We start from the raw sequence: 13,891 nt of genomic DNA, 5'->3' as shown, positions 1-13,891 counted from the left end.
AGAAATGATATTGAAACATGTTTGAGATTGGCTGGGGGTAAAAGCAGCGGAACTGTAAGATGCATAGTCCACGCTGAGCAGAAAGCAGGTGGCGGGGAGCAGTTGTGCCTCACATTTCTATGCATTATACTAGATATAGCCAGTATGGAAGTACGTGTTCAAATGCCTTTGCACAATCAGGTTACAAGCTGGCCTCACATCTCATGTAACACATGTTTCTAAGTGCAGTTTATAATTCAGTTGCCCAAAGTTTCATTTCTAATATGTTCTAGTGAAATTCATAAGATTATAAGTATAATATTTTAATACAAATAATATTAGTTATAACTTCTAGATCCTGGAAGAGAATTAGTCCCTTTTAGAGTTAAAGAAAAAAGCTGAGTTTAGGTGTAAGTTTGAAATATGTGATTTTGAAATTTCTATTTATCTTCTGTAAATTCTTTGTCCCCACCTCTCCACACCGATCTAGGAACTCAAAGCTGAGAGTTAACTTGTTTTAGAGTATCCAAGTTTTAATCCAAGCATTCCATTGCTGACATTTTGGCAGACCAGATAAAGTAAACACTTGAGACTGTGACAAAAATTACTTCTGTTGTTTAATTTTTAAAAAAAGATTTATTTTTGTTTCAAAGGTGGATTTACAGAGAGATGAAGAGACAGAGAATCTTCCATCCACTGGTTCACTCCCCAAATGGCCACAGTGGCCAGAGCTGAGCTGATTTAAATCCAGGAATCAGGAGCTTCTTCCAAATCTTTCACATGAGTGCAGGGTCTGAACGTTTTGGGGCCTATCCTCTTATGCTTTCCCAGATCACAAGTAGGGAGCTGGATGGGAAGTGGAGTAGTTGGGACACAAACCAGCATCTTTTTGGGATCCTAGCATATGTAAGATGAGGGATTAACTGCTGAGCCATCACGCTGGTCCATATTGTCTTCTTCAGGATGTGAATGTGTGATTGAAGTGTACAGAGGCGAGATGGTACCTAGCCCTCCTCCTTGGTAGAGCACTGGACAACCTAGTATTTAAACCTATCTCCTAGATCTCACAGGGTACCTAGATCCAGAGTGATAGAAAATAATTCTTGCCTTTCCCAATTTGACAAAATTAGCTGCTGGAGTGAACTTTGCAGTAGAAGGGAAAAGGGGTTCCACTCGGGGCAGCTTCCTTGCGGTGCAGACCCTGTGGGACTCCCCAGGCCCTGTTGGATTTCTAATGGCAGGTCACTCCCTCTTTGGCATGTGACTGGTCAGAGCTTTAAGTCATCCTTACGTCAAAGTCCAGCTTATGTCAAAATCGTAGGATTTACTGATTATACTACAAAAAAAGCAAGTGGTTAATTGCAGAAATCTTCTACAGTAAATGTGGGCAATAACTTGAAATTTTTGTGAAGGCAAAAAAGGACTTCTACTGAATGCTAGTCCCATTCACCATTACTACCATCCTTTCCCACCAAGCAGGTCCTGTATGCACCAACATCCTACCTAAACACTCAGTTGAAGTTTGAGTGGTTGAGATTGATGCTCTCCCAAGATATGCCATTTTTATTGGGTGACTTGGAGGCTGTCCTGGTGCAGCTGCTGCTTTTCCAGTCCACAGAAAGACGGAGAGACTGGGCCCAGCAACCTCTTAAAGGGATGTGACCATCATGTCACAGGTGAGAAGAAACGCCCTCAGAGCTACAAGGAGCAGTGTAGGTCAAGGGCTGACCCACAAATGAAGAAAGGTTTTGGTTTTGTTAAGTCATTAACTTGTAAGGGCATTTTTTTCAAAGATCCCTTATTTAATAAAAATTTTGCTTATTGAGGCTGGGAATAGATGTATACTATAATGTGTATTTAAGCACCAGACATGTGGCATTCTTCAAGACAGGTTCTGAATAAAGCAGTTATTAGTGGGATGCCACCCTTGCGGACACTTCTCATGTCTCGTGTTCTTTGCTGTGACGCACACACCTGACAAACAGTATATTTAATACAAACTCGTGACCTTCTGACTACAGAAACAGCCGTGTTAGGTGACTTGGTCACACCCTCCCTCCACCAATTCCCTAAATGAGTCATTCAACCATAATGCATAGTAATAAATGAGAGCTCACAACTTGATGTCAGCAAAATGTATTTTAACTCCTGACTCCAAAGTATTAGTGTGACATTGGGTAAAATGCTTTAGTTCTGTATGCCTTGATTTCTATATTTTAGAAGATACCAATGCTTACTCCTCAAGATTTCTATAAGTCTTGATATTGTCTATGATGGGCAGGATGTAATATTGGCAAATCAGTAGTTTTTTGAAAAGTTTTGGGCTGACGATGCACTTTGAAACTCAGTTTAAATTGAATCAACATTGTTTAGTAGGGATTTGATGTGTGTGCCTGTGTGTGGTCCCCATTATGTGAAATTCACTGGAAAACACTACATCCACACTTTACATGGCCCATTTTTTTTTAATGATCAATATTCTAAGTGATTATCTTCTTTGCTTTTGAGATCAGTTTGGATGGGAGGAGGGTACTGCATAATGTGTAACATTCAACTAATCTAGTCTGTTAATTTGGTAGTATAGAAAGATTTGTGAAGAATGAATTTCCATACTCTTGAAGGTGCTCTTACGCATTCTGTCTGCTTGCAGGTTTATACTGTTGCCTTGTTTCAGAGTAGAACTTTCTGCCTACAATGTGTGTGAACAATTGGGAAATTCCCTATCAGTACACCCGCACCATCTTGACAGCCCTGTGTTCTGCCTCTACCTTGCTAATTGTTTCCTTGGGATTATTTGGATTGTGTAGAAAGCTTTTTGCAAATCCTCTTATTACCGAAGTCATTGTTGCCAGCAGGAATAAGATTAAAGGTGCTTAAGTCTGTAGAGTTGTTTTTAATTTGTGCGTGTCATTTCAGTGGTATTTTAACAGAACTCTGTCTCCTGTCCCTCCCTTTTCTCTCAGTACTATCTCAAGTTGGGTCCAAGAAGCCAGGCCATTGGAAGAAATCTCATTTTATCCTCCTAATTATTATGCTGGCACTCAGGAGATAATTTTTCCCTCCATGCTCTGCCAATTAATATGCAAATGGGCTGATAAATATTTATGCAACTGTTTAAATTATGCAGGGAGTGCTTTCAGTGTATTCTGTAAATGAATTGTTCATGGACTTCAAAGTGCTGGCTGCTGTGCTAACGAGGAGAGATTTGCATAAGGCCCTAATCACACGCATACTGATTAAGCTTCATTATGGAAACTGCCAGCTGCAATCTTTGTTTCTATTTTATTGCAAAAAAGGGAACTTTTCATGCTTCAGTTGCCTTGACAATGTCAGCGCTAGCTGGTAGGAGAGACTAAAACTCCTCTGAGCAACTGAAGTTTCCTTATTCAGTTGAAGATTGCTATGGCGTAACTGAAGTTGTATTTTGCTTCTCCCCTTAATCCACTTTCACACCCCCACCCTTGTTCTTTTAGAACATAGTGTAGGTTTGTTAGAAACAGTAGTACCTTCTTTCCCCCCACCCCAAACCGCTACCTGTTTCTTCCCTGCCTTGGACTGTCTGCACCACTAGAAGATTTCACAGCAATGCTGGACTGCAGTGACTATGTTCTAGGTGGGTACCAGCGCAGTTCTTTCTTAGAACTTTAATATGGAAATGGCATGTGTGGGGTTGTCTATGCATAAATGCTTAATCGCATATGCAACCAATGCAGGGGAGGGGGAGAGGAGGATTGAGCAGGGGAAGCAGAAAGCATTTGCAAAGCACAAGCATACTTGAACCTACAGTAGGTCCCTCCCTACAACCAGCTCTTCTGGGGCGGGGGGTGTTTGCAGCGAGTAGTGTGGACTTAGAATTCAGCTGGGAGAAAGGACATTTTTGCTTCTTGGAAATTTTTTTGCAAAGTATTTCATGTCGTGTCAAGGCCATTTTAAATTTGAAACAAAGTATAAATTATCTAAATAATATGTACATACTAATAAAATTGTTTTACCTACTTGATGAGAATGTCTTATGCCAAAACCAAGCATACTGGGTGAAAAGAATGGAGGATCCATTTTGCAAAATGTTTCCCATACATATAGTAGCACAGAGGTTAACTGCAGTGGTGGCTGCCATGGATCTGTTAATTGAGGGCCAAATTTCAGAAACTGGTGGCAGATGTTGCCTAGCATTAGCCCTCATCCTTGTTTTTATAAAGCAAACTATGTCTTTCAGAAAATTGTAGTCTTACACTGTTGAAAGTCCTAATTTATTTGTGAGTTTTCCCTAAAGATTTGAAAACTTTTTGAAAAAGGATGTGTTTGGCTTAAATATTTGAAGAACCATTCTTGATGACTAAGGTTGAAAAGAAATTGTGACACTTTGGTGCTTAAGCATCTGATGATTCACGAGTGGACATATTTTATGTGGAGTTTTGTCTGTCTGCATATAATTAAGGAAATCTTTTTTAGGTTATACTAGTCACCTGAAAGTCAGATGTTATGAACTCCATCTGAAACTTTGCAAATGACTGTTTTTTTCTGTACTCATTTTCCCCACTTGAAAATTGAGGCTGCTTTGGTCATCTTCACAGTTGTCAGGGACAAAGTAGTGGGATGCCTCCGAGGAGATCTGAAATCTTAGAGAAGGCATGGCCTAAACCAAAGGTAGCAGCAATAGTTGTCCTGCCCTGTAAAAATTTCTTTTTACAGGGAAAGTGACCCAAATAACAAGTTGGTATCAAGAATTTAATAGCTTGTGGACTACATTATGTACTTCAGTTATATGACAGACACTCATGTATATATTGCTTAAGGAGAGAAAAAATCTTCAACGATAACAAATTTATTTTTTACTTACATTTTTCATTTATCAAATCTGAGAACTTAAGAAAGAGAAAATGGCTTTTTGAAATGCTTTTAGCATGGTATTTTAGAGCTTAAAACTGTATTTACTACTTCAGTTAGCAGTAAATGTCATTTAAACATTCATTATTGTGTGGTTAATCGGATTTTTTTCCCTATGGGTGGAATAATTTGTTAGATGCTGTTGTAGCCCTTGACAATTTTTAGACAGTATAACGTAGCTGTGACATAATTTTTAACTTGTAAATGTAGAAATTAGAATAAGTTTAGATTTGTGTTTCCTTATGTTTCTCTAGTCTTTGTATATTAGACTTTGTACCCATTTTATGAAGGTGGACTGACGTGTTCTTTTCCTTCACTTTGCCCTCACACCTGCTAAAGAAATCCCTGCCAGCATGTGTGCTTAATGCTATATTCTCTGCTATTTCTTGCGCTCTTTGTGAACTTTCATGACTGTAGTAAGTCATTTAGAAAGCTGATTCTCACTAAGTTGTCCACCTGTTTCTTTCAAACATGCTTTCAGATGATATTTAAATTTTCTGGACAGTACCAAGAGGAGGAACTTGTAGAACTGCCCTCATTTATGACCACAGATGTACAAATTTTAACCCTCTTGGACATCTGAAATACAAAGATGTGAACAAACCATGCCTGAGAGACAATCATCAGTTACAAAACTTAGAAAATTGTTATACAGCTTCTAACTGGAAATGAAGTTATGGAAAAAAGATACCTGGCTTTTAAAAAAATACTTTTTGCAGGTAGAAAATGTACTTATAGACCATATGACTGGGCTCTGTAATGATTGCTGTGATTTCCTAGTTGCTTTTAGGCAAATGCACTCTTTGTTTAAAAAAAATCAAATACAATATAGCATAGATTATTGTTCTGTCCTAGTAACTGTAGTCAAATGGTTCTTAACTGGCGGGGAGGCAGAGCTCATTTGATAGTTAAGTTGCCTCATTATACTATTCTGAGTGTGTAGTGGACATAGAATAAATGCCTATTTATATGTCTTCTATTGACCCCTTTGAACAGGTAGGAAATAAACATTGATTAAACAGATATTCCTAAAACAAATAAAACCAATTTAGCAAATTCATTTATGATATCAAGATGATAATTGATAGGTAAACGTGGCTGTGTTATAGTTTTGAAATTATGGTTGTGTCTTCTTGGGTTCCTAAACTGCTGGTCTAATATTAAACTATGAATTTCTCACTCAGAATCTAGTTTAGTTGGTTCAGACAGTAAAATACAGAGGTGTTTTTTTAGATATATTTTCTTTTACTCTGTTGAGTTACTACTTCAGATTACCAGTGGGTTATTTGGCTATAATAGATGAGCATCTTTCTTAGAAAAAGATACCTCTCTTGGAAGTAATATTTTTGTACTGTTTGAGGAACTTTCCTCACCTTGACTTTTTCTTAAATGTGTTTTTTTTTTTTTTTTGTGCTGTAACTTACTCCTTTTATGTGTAGGACATAGTTTCAACTTGGGGTTCTGCTGGTTTTTAATTTTTTTAAGAAGAATTTGAAGCTTCTTTAGAATGATCATTTGTTTCTGGATACCTTTAGGGTCTCAGGAGTTCTGATTTTCTTTGGGGTCTAAGGAGTCCTGATAATCACTTACTGCAATTTCTAATGTTTCAGCCTGCATCTAATGTTTAAAACTGTATCTCTTGAGCTACGTGACTATACCATTAGTTAACCCTCTTGTCTGCTACTTTTTATCTTAATTGCATCTTCAATCCCAATTTTAAAAAAAATCTTATTCATCTCTAATTTGTTGCAGACTCAAGAATGAACAATCCATCAGAAAGCAGTAAACCATCTATGGAGAGTGGAGATGGCAACACCGGTAAGGAACAGTTCCCTGCTTTTTAATTGAATGTATGGAACTGAAAGAAGAATCCTTTTTGCTTATAGGACGTGTATTTGGCAAATGCAGGCCAGTTGTGTGTTCAGTTACCCAATTTGATCTTAGTCCTTGCAGGAACTGGACTGTGTGACTCACTTTCTCGTGCGGGTTATGCACCTTTTTTCCTTACCCCAGAAACCAGGGAGTCGTTACAGGAGTAGTCCTTTGAGTAAGATCATTCTGGGTGGGAATTACTATGACTGCAACTCCAGGCAAGTTCCTCCCATTTTTGAGAATAAATTTAAATTATACAATGGGAGATGTTAAGCGAAGTAATAATACACTGTAGCTGTTTATAGTAGTTTTCCATCTCAAATTGAAATACATTAGAGTTACAGTAGTGTGTCTAGATAATTATCAACATGCATTTATTATACATCCTTTTATTTGTTAATTTTTTTAAAAAGATTTCTTTTACTTTTATTGCTAAGTCAGATACACAGGGAGGAAGAGAGACAGAGAGGAAGATCTTCCATCTGATGATTCACTTCCCAAGTGAGCGCAACGGTCGATGCTATGCTGATCCGAAGCCAGGATCCAGGAACTTCTTCCAGTTCTCCCACGCGGGTGCAGGATCCCAAGCCTTTGGGCCATCCTCGACTGCTTCCCAGGCCACAAGCAGGGAGCTGGATGGGAAGCGGGGCTTCCAGGATTAGAACTGGCGCCCACATGGTATCCCGGTGCATTCAAGGCTAGGATTTTAGCCGCTAGGGCACGCTGCTGGGCACTTCTTTGTTAATTTTTAAAGAAATTTATACTTGATTCCACCTTTTATCGAGAAATATTATTTTTACCTAAGAAAACTGAGGCCCCGTTTGTTCTATAGCCCATTCAAATTCCCTGTTTGTTTTTTTCTGATCTGTCAGAGATGCTACAGTGACTTTCCTAGTTTCTCTGTTAAATTAACTTACAGTAACTTTTATTTACTTAAAGCAACTTTTTAAAGCTTATTTATTTATATGAAAGGCAAAAATACAGAGAAAGGGACAGACAGAGAAATCTGTCTGTCTGTAATCCACTCCCCAGGTGGCCATAGTGACCAAGGTTGGGCCATGCCATAGCCAGACCAAAGAACCTCGATCAAGTCTTCCTTGTGGATGTAGAGAACCAAGCACTCAGGCCATCTTCTGCTGCTTTCCCAGCCACATTTGCAGGGAACCGGCATGGAAGTAGAGCAACTGAGCAACTGAGACTCAAACCAGTGACTGTATGGGACACCAGCATTGTAGGCCACAGCTTAACCCACTATTCCATAACGCTGGCTCCAAGGAAGGGAATCTGGGCAGGAATGTACAAAAATTGTTTCTAAGCTTTCTTAAGTACTTGGTTCAAGTTGCAGCTACTCTGCATAGGGTCTAGTTTCTTACTAATACACCTTGGAGGCAGTACGTGATACTCAAATATTGGGGTTCCTGGTTCCTGGTTGTGGTTTGTCCCAGTCTCAGCTATTGCAAACAATTGGAAAGTGAACCAAGAATTTGATAATGTCTCCCCCTCAACTCTCTATCCTCCCTTACCTCGCCACATCATTCTGCTTTTTAGATAAATCTTTTCAACAAAAACTTAATTTGTAGTAGATGGTTAGATTGAACACATTCAGTAGTTCCCTGCATGCCTGTCTTTCATTATATACCTTGGGATGCTTGCTAATCTTTCAGTCTATTCAATTTTCATCTTTTTTGTGAAGCTAGCTATAAAACTTCCATGTTCAGCCTTGTTGCATTTAGCATCCCTCATGTTACTCTAACTTAGGCTAACCATGTAACAGCTATGTTAGAGTCCTAGAGAAGGAGAAGGGTACCATTATGTTCTGTCTTAATTGCCATCCCTTGTGTCGTTGCTGTTATTTCCTTACCCTTGAACCCAATTATTCTTTCCTTTGCAGCACCGTTTACCTATGTCAGTTCAGATGCATCCGCTGCCTGATTTAGCTGAGGGACTTGCTTGCATATACTAGACACTCCGTTTTGTGAAGAAAGAGGGCATCTAGGCATGGACACCATGCCTGAAAAACAGCTTCAAGGAAGAGTTGAGCTGTTCTAACTAGGGGGTTGGACACAAACTCGACGAGTGATGGGCAATCACTGAGAATGTGCCACTGCGTTGGCTGCTTTGGGAGCTGCAGTGTTTAACACCATCACCGTAGAGCTGCTTTCCATAGCCACCACTTATTGGGCAGTTCCAACAATCATTTACTAAGGTCGTATGCCATGTTTTTGAAATCATAAATGCTGTATGTTTTTTTTAAAGATTTATTTATTTTTATTACAAAGTCAGATATACAGAGAGGAGGAGAGACAGAGAGGAAGATCTTCCGTCCCATGATTCACTCCCCAAGTGAGCACAACGGCCAATGCTATGCTGATCCGAAGCCAGGATCCAGGAACTTTCTTCCGGGTCTCCCACGCGGGTGCAGGGTCCCAAGGCTTTGGGCCACCCTCGACTGCTTTCGCAGGCCACAAGCAGGAAGCTAGAGGGGAAGTGGAGCTGCCAGGGTTAGAACCGGCACCCATATGGGATCCTGGTACATTCAAGGCAAGGACTTTAGCCACTAGGCCACACCGCCAAGCCCCAAATGCTGTATGTTTTACGTGATTTCAGTTAAGATCTTTTGGTTAATTAGATGTTGTTCTTAGCTTTGCGCAGTGGCAGTATCGTAGCCAATGAGGTTTATTCGAGGCACAATTATTGCTAATAGGTGTTGTTCTTTCAAGGAATAGGAAACTGAGATGTGAACACATCCGAGAAATAAAAACAGATCACAGATCGAGGGGTTGCTTACCACAAACGATAAGATAAAGCTGAATTTAGGCATACTTTGTGGATCTTCAGGCCTAAAACCAACTGACAAAACTGATTAAAATGCCTTCTGGCTAGAGTACATGTTCTAATACTCTTGTGGAATTTCTTACCCTGTGTTAATATGAAATGCTGACAGCCTTATTTTCATAATAGAGCTAAGCATACTTAATTTAACTTTCCTTTCCACCCCTTTCCTTGCCCCTACAGGAGGCTGTGGTGCTGACAGAAAGGACAGATACACAGATAACAATTCAGGAGGCCAGATAGACAAGTGCCATAGTGATGTTCAGTGGGTGTTTCTGTGAGGATATTTGAGAGGTTTACATGCTAGATGCAAGGAACCAACAGGGAAGAAAAGCAATTGACAGATCCAAGAGTGGATCTGTACAAAATAAAGTACAAAATAAAGGGCAACATTTGAAAATTAACCTAAAAAAAGTTATATTTCTTTCTTTAGGGGGCGTGGATTAAACCATGACAGAAAGTTAAGGTAAAAAAAAGAAGTAAAATAAAGGAGTAATTTGCATTAGACTCACATTTTTTCTCATTAGAGCAGTTTAGGTGATGTAGAGAAAGACGTGGACAATAATAATAATAATGACAGGAGCTTTGTGTACATGGAAACCACTTGGTTATTCTTATATGTATATGTGATATCATAATTAGTTGTGATGCTGCCCATTTTCCACATAGAGGAACTAAATTTACTGCAATTTACTGATTTGTAATTGAAGGATCCTGAGCCCCACAATGCCTTGTGTGAGATGACAGAACAAATGGGTAGGGGTTTTAAGTAGAATGAATGACATTAAAGAAATTGGTGGAAATAAAAAGACAAAAAGGATTGATGAGCCTGTTGAAAATCAAGCTCAGATTAAAGAACATAAATGTAGGGCCGGGGGTATGATATAGATGGTTAAGCTACCAACTGCAATGCCGGCATCGCATATAGTCACCCATTTGAGTTCTGGCTGCTACACTTTCATCCCAGCTCTCTGCCAATATCTCTAGAAAAACAGAAGGTGACCCAAGTGCTTGAGTTCCTGCACCCACATGGGAGACCCAGATGAAACTCCTAGCATTGACCTATCCATGAGCCAGCCATTGCAGCCGTTTGGAGAGTGAACCAGTGAACAAAAGATCTCTTTCTGTGTATCTCTCCCTTTCTGTGTAATTCTGCCTTTCCAAAAATAAAATGCATTTAAAAAAATAAAATAGGGGCCGGCATCGTCACCTAGCAAGCTGATCCTTCGCCTGTAGTGTCAGCATCTCATATGGGCAACAGTTTAAGTCCCCACTGCTCCACTTCCAATCCAGCTGCCTGCTATGACCTGGAGGACAGTAGAGGATGGCTCAAGTTCTTGGGCTCCTACACTCACATGGAGTACCTGGGAGAAGGTCCTGGCTCCCTGCTTCAGATCAGCCCCTTGGGGAATGAACTAGCAGGTAGAAAATCTCTTTTTGTCTCCTCTCTATAAATCTGCCTTTACAAGAAAAATAAATAATTTTTTTTTTCAAAAAGGAAGTCAACATGACTGTAAGACTTTTCCATGGGCCAAGCTGTCCAAAACCAGGAATGAAGAAAAAGAAAAAATGGGGTTCTTTTGCTAAAACATTGTTCACTACAACAATAAAACTCATTCACACAAAAGGGGCGGTAATTTTGTTCCTTATAACATCGCTGCTTGGGAATGGATGTGACAAAGATATTTTGAAAAAAGACAGTAAGTCTGCTCTTCTCCCTCCTTCCAGCCTTTGATAACCTCTAATTCACTGTCTGTCTAGAGCTTCAGCTTTTATAGACATTCTCTACGCATTGAATCATGTAGTAGTTGCACCGTATGTCTGAGGGATTCCACCTAGCACAGTAGTTTTGAGGTCCGTCCATGCTGTGACACATGTCAGAACTTGGTATATGCCATTGTGTATGTACGCAGCATGTTGTGTTGCTGTGTTCATCTGTTGCTGGTTGCTTTTAGCCATTGTGAGTAACACTGCAATGTTATGCTGCATACTGTTTGTTTTTCAGTCCTTGTTTTCAATTATTTGAGATCAATACTGAAGAGTGTAATCTCTAGGTAAAACAAAAACAGTACACATTTATTATAATACAGTTAGGGGGTTGGAATTCCTAAAATCAAGATATTGAAAGGTCTATGTCCCTCTGGAGACTCTTCATGAAGTGTGCATTTCTTTCATTTTTCCATCATCTAGACATGCCTGCATGCTTTGGCTTGCATTTTGCTTTCTGCATCCTCGAAGCCAGATGTGTAGTATCTTGTCTCCCTTCACCTTTTATCTTCTGCACCCTCTCTCCTCCTGTGCCCATTTCTCCTGTCCCCCGCCTTGCTTTCACCCCCACCCACAGCTCATGTTATTACATCTTCTTGCCTTCACCTGACTCGCTCCTTTACCTTATAAGAACTCTTGGGACCCTCCATTAGATTTGAAAAATCCTTTTTGCCACGTAAGGCTGCATACTCAGAGCTTCCAGGCATTAAGATTTAGATTCTTTTGAGGGACCTTATTCTGCCTACCACAGCATTTCCCCCTAAAATAAATCTCATCAACTTTATTACAAATGACAATAAGTAAGGTAGTATGACCTTATAAGCTTTGCTAGTAAATTTTTAAAATTTTATTTAATTTTTATTTAAATTAAAAAAAATTAAATAGTGGAAAATTGTAAAAAATTAAATACTGGACAAAAGTGAAAGCCTTGCTGCATGTATTCAAAGAGCAGATTTCTTTCACCTGTCCTGACAAGTGATCGTCATTCCCAGTCCTGATTCATCCCAACAGAGGCACAGTGCTTTGGTTGTAGAAACTGGCTCTCTATATTAAGTAATAGGGAATTTTAAGTTTGAAGTGTGGGAGGGGGAGAAGTTAAGAAGTATAATTACCAGACCTGTGAGAATGAAGATTACACTTTTGTTAAATGAACAACCCAAAAACAAATCTAGAGTTTTGCAAGCAGAGTTTTATTCATTATTAATAGCAATTGAGACGTTAATGAGAGGATCTGTTTTTGAAATGTTATTTTAGGCCCAGATTGTAAGAGATTGTCTATCGTTTTTTCCATTAGAGAGAAGTTTGGTTTTATATCATGTCACTTTTTAAATAATTCTTTCCCCAACAGATATAAAAGAATTCTCTATATAAAAGAATCTTCCAGCTATGTTATACTTGTTGCTTGAAGCAAAAAGCTAGACTCTGTTGCTCTTCCAATTAAATCCATTCTATAACATCCTTGCCTAGAGCAGTGGCAGTAGAAACTAGGGAACAGATTTAATGAGCCATTGGGGGTGAGGGGAGGAGATTGAGAGGGAGGAAAAAAGGAAGAAAGGAAAAGGCATAATCAAAGTTGAACAGTGTATTTATCTTTGAACTGGAACAGATATGGTTCTGTTCTGTGAGTTGGACTGCAAAAGAAGGGGGAAGATGAGATGAAGTGATATGTTTCAGTTCTGAAAATATATTTGTTGTACCTTTTAGTCTCATTACACAGAGACTGCCAGTGCTCCACTCTGAGGGCCATTCTGCCCTCAGTCTGGGTTGCTTGCAAAGGTGTGGAAGTCCTTCAAGTGGGAGATGGTGCTAGGAAGAGTTTAGAACAAGCCAAGAAGAGAACCAGGCACAGAGGTCTTCTGTGACATTAAAAGGGCTGCAGAGGAAAAGCTGCCCACTCAGTAGGATAGCCACTAGCTGCATATGACTGCTTAAATTAATTCACATTTAAAATTCAGTTCCTCACTTGTGCTAACCACATTTCTAATGTAGTCATTGTGTGGGCTTGTGCGGGTTAGTATCGGATATTACATACACAGGGCGTATCTTTCATCACAGATCTGTTTGACAACACTTCTGTAGTTTAAGAAAGAACAGCTGCAGGCATCATAGGTAAATAGACTGCAAGCCAGGTTCCTCGAGTTTGCACTCAGTGTCCTGTAAGCAGCTGATAATGTGGCCCATGGTGATAAGCAGTTGTTACCGGGAACCTTATAAAACATAGTGATGAAAGTACTCAGACCTTGAAACCAAACCACCTCAATTTGGTTCTTTAGCTTCCTGGTTGTGTAACTATGGGCAGATTATTTCTTTCTGTGACATATTTTTCTAAGTTGTAAGATAGAAATAAATAATACCAGTGTTTCTCATGATGTATATGAAGAGCAAGTAGATGTATGACTCGGAGAATTACTCAGTGTCAGCCAAGTAGTGTGGTTATGATCATGACAACACTGAGAAACAGGAGTAGGAGGAGGAGGAAGAGGCAGCAGAGAAGATCAGAAAGAAGGCAGAATGGCCCTCAGAGTGGAACACTGACAGTCTCCCTGTAACAAGC

The 13,891-nt window shown here is 39.5% G+C and overlaps 1 protein-coding gene and 1 pseudogene across 4 annotated transcripts in view; both read left to right on the top strand.

Annotated features, from left to right (window-relative positions):
• Positions 1 to 13,891, top strand: part of POU2F1 (POU class 2 homeobox 1) — a 142,514-nt gene that overhangs the window by 77,623 nt on the left and 51,000 nt on the right. For 3 of the 4 annotated variants that reach the window (XM_041003404.1, XM_041003407.1, XM_041003408.1), the window contains exons 1-2: positions 2,704 to 3,592; positions 6,619 to 6,684. In XM_041003404.1, coding sequence (XP_040859338.1) covers positions 3,565 to 3,592; positions 6,619 to 6,684 — 94 coding nt within the window. In that variant the 5' untranslated portion in view covers positions 2,704 to 3,564. Of the gene's footprint in view, positions 1 to 2,703; positions 3,593 to 6,618; positions 6,685 to 13,891 lie in introns of those variants that run through there. The other variant, XM_041003406.1, reaches the window with a different exon arrangement.
• LOC121171697 lies at positions 9,379 to 9,485 on the top strand (annotated as a pseudogene).

Source organism: Ochotona curzoniae, unplaced genomic scaffold (assembly GCF_017591425.1).
Source record: "Ochotona curzoniae isolate NIBS_2020 unplaced genomic scaffold, NIBS_Ocur_1.0 scaffold_2683, whole genome shotgun sequence".
Classification (NCBI taxonomy): domain Eukaryota; kingdom Metazoa; phylum Chordata; class Mammalia; order Lagomorpha; family Ochotonidae; genus Ochotona; species Ochotona curzoniae.
Note: the sequence above shows the minus strand (reverse complement) of the source record. Positions and strands in the feature narration are given on the sequence as shown.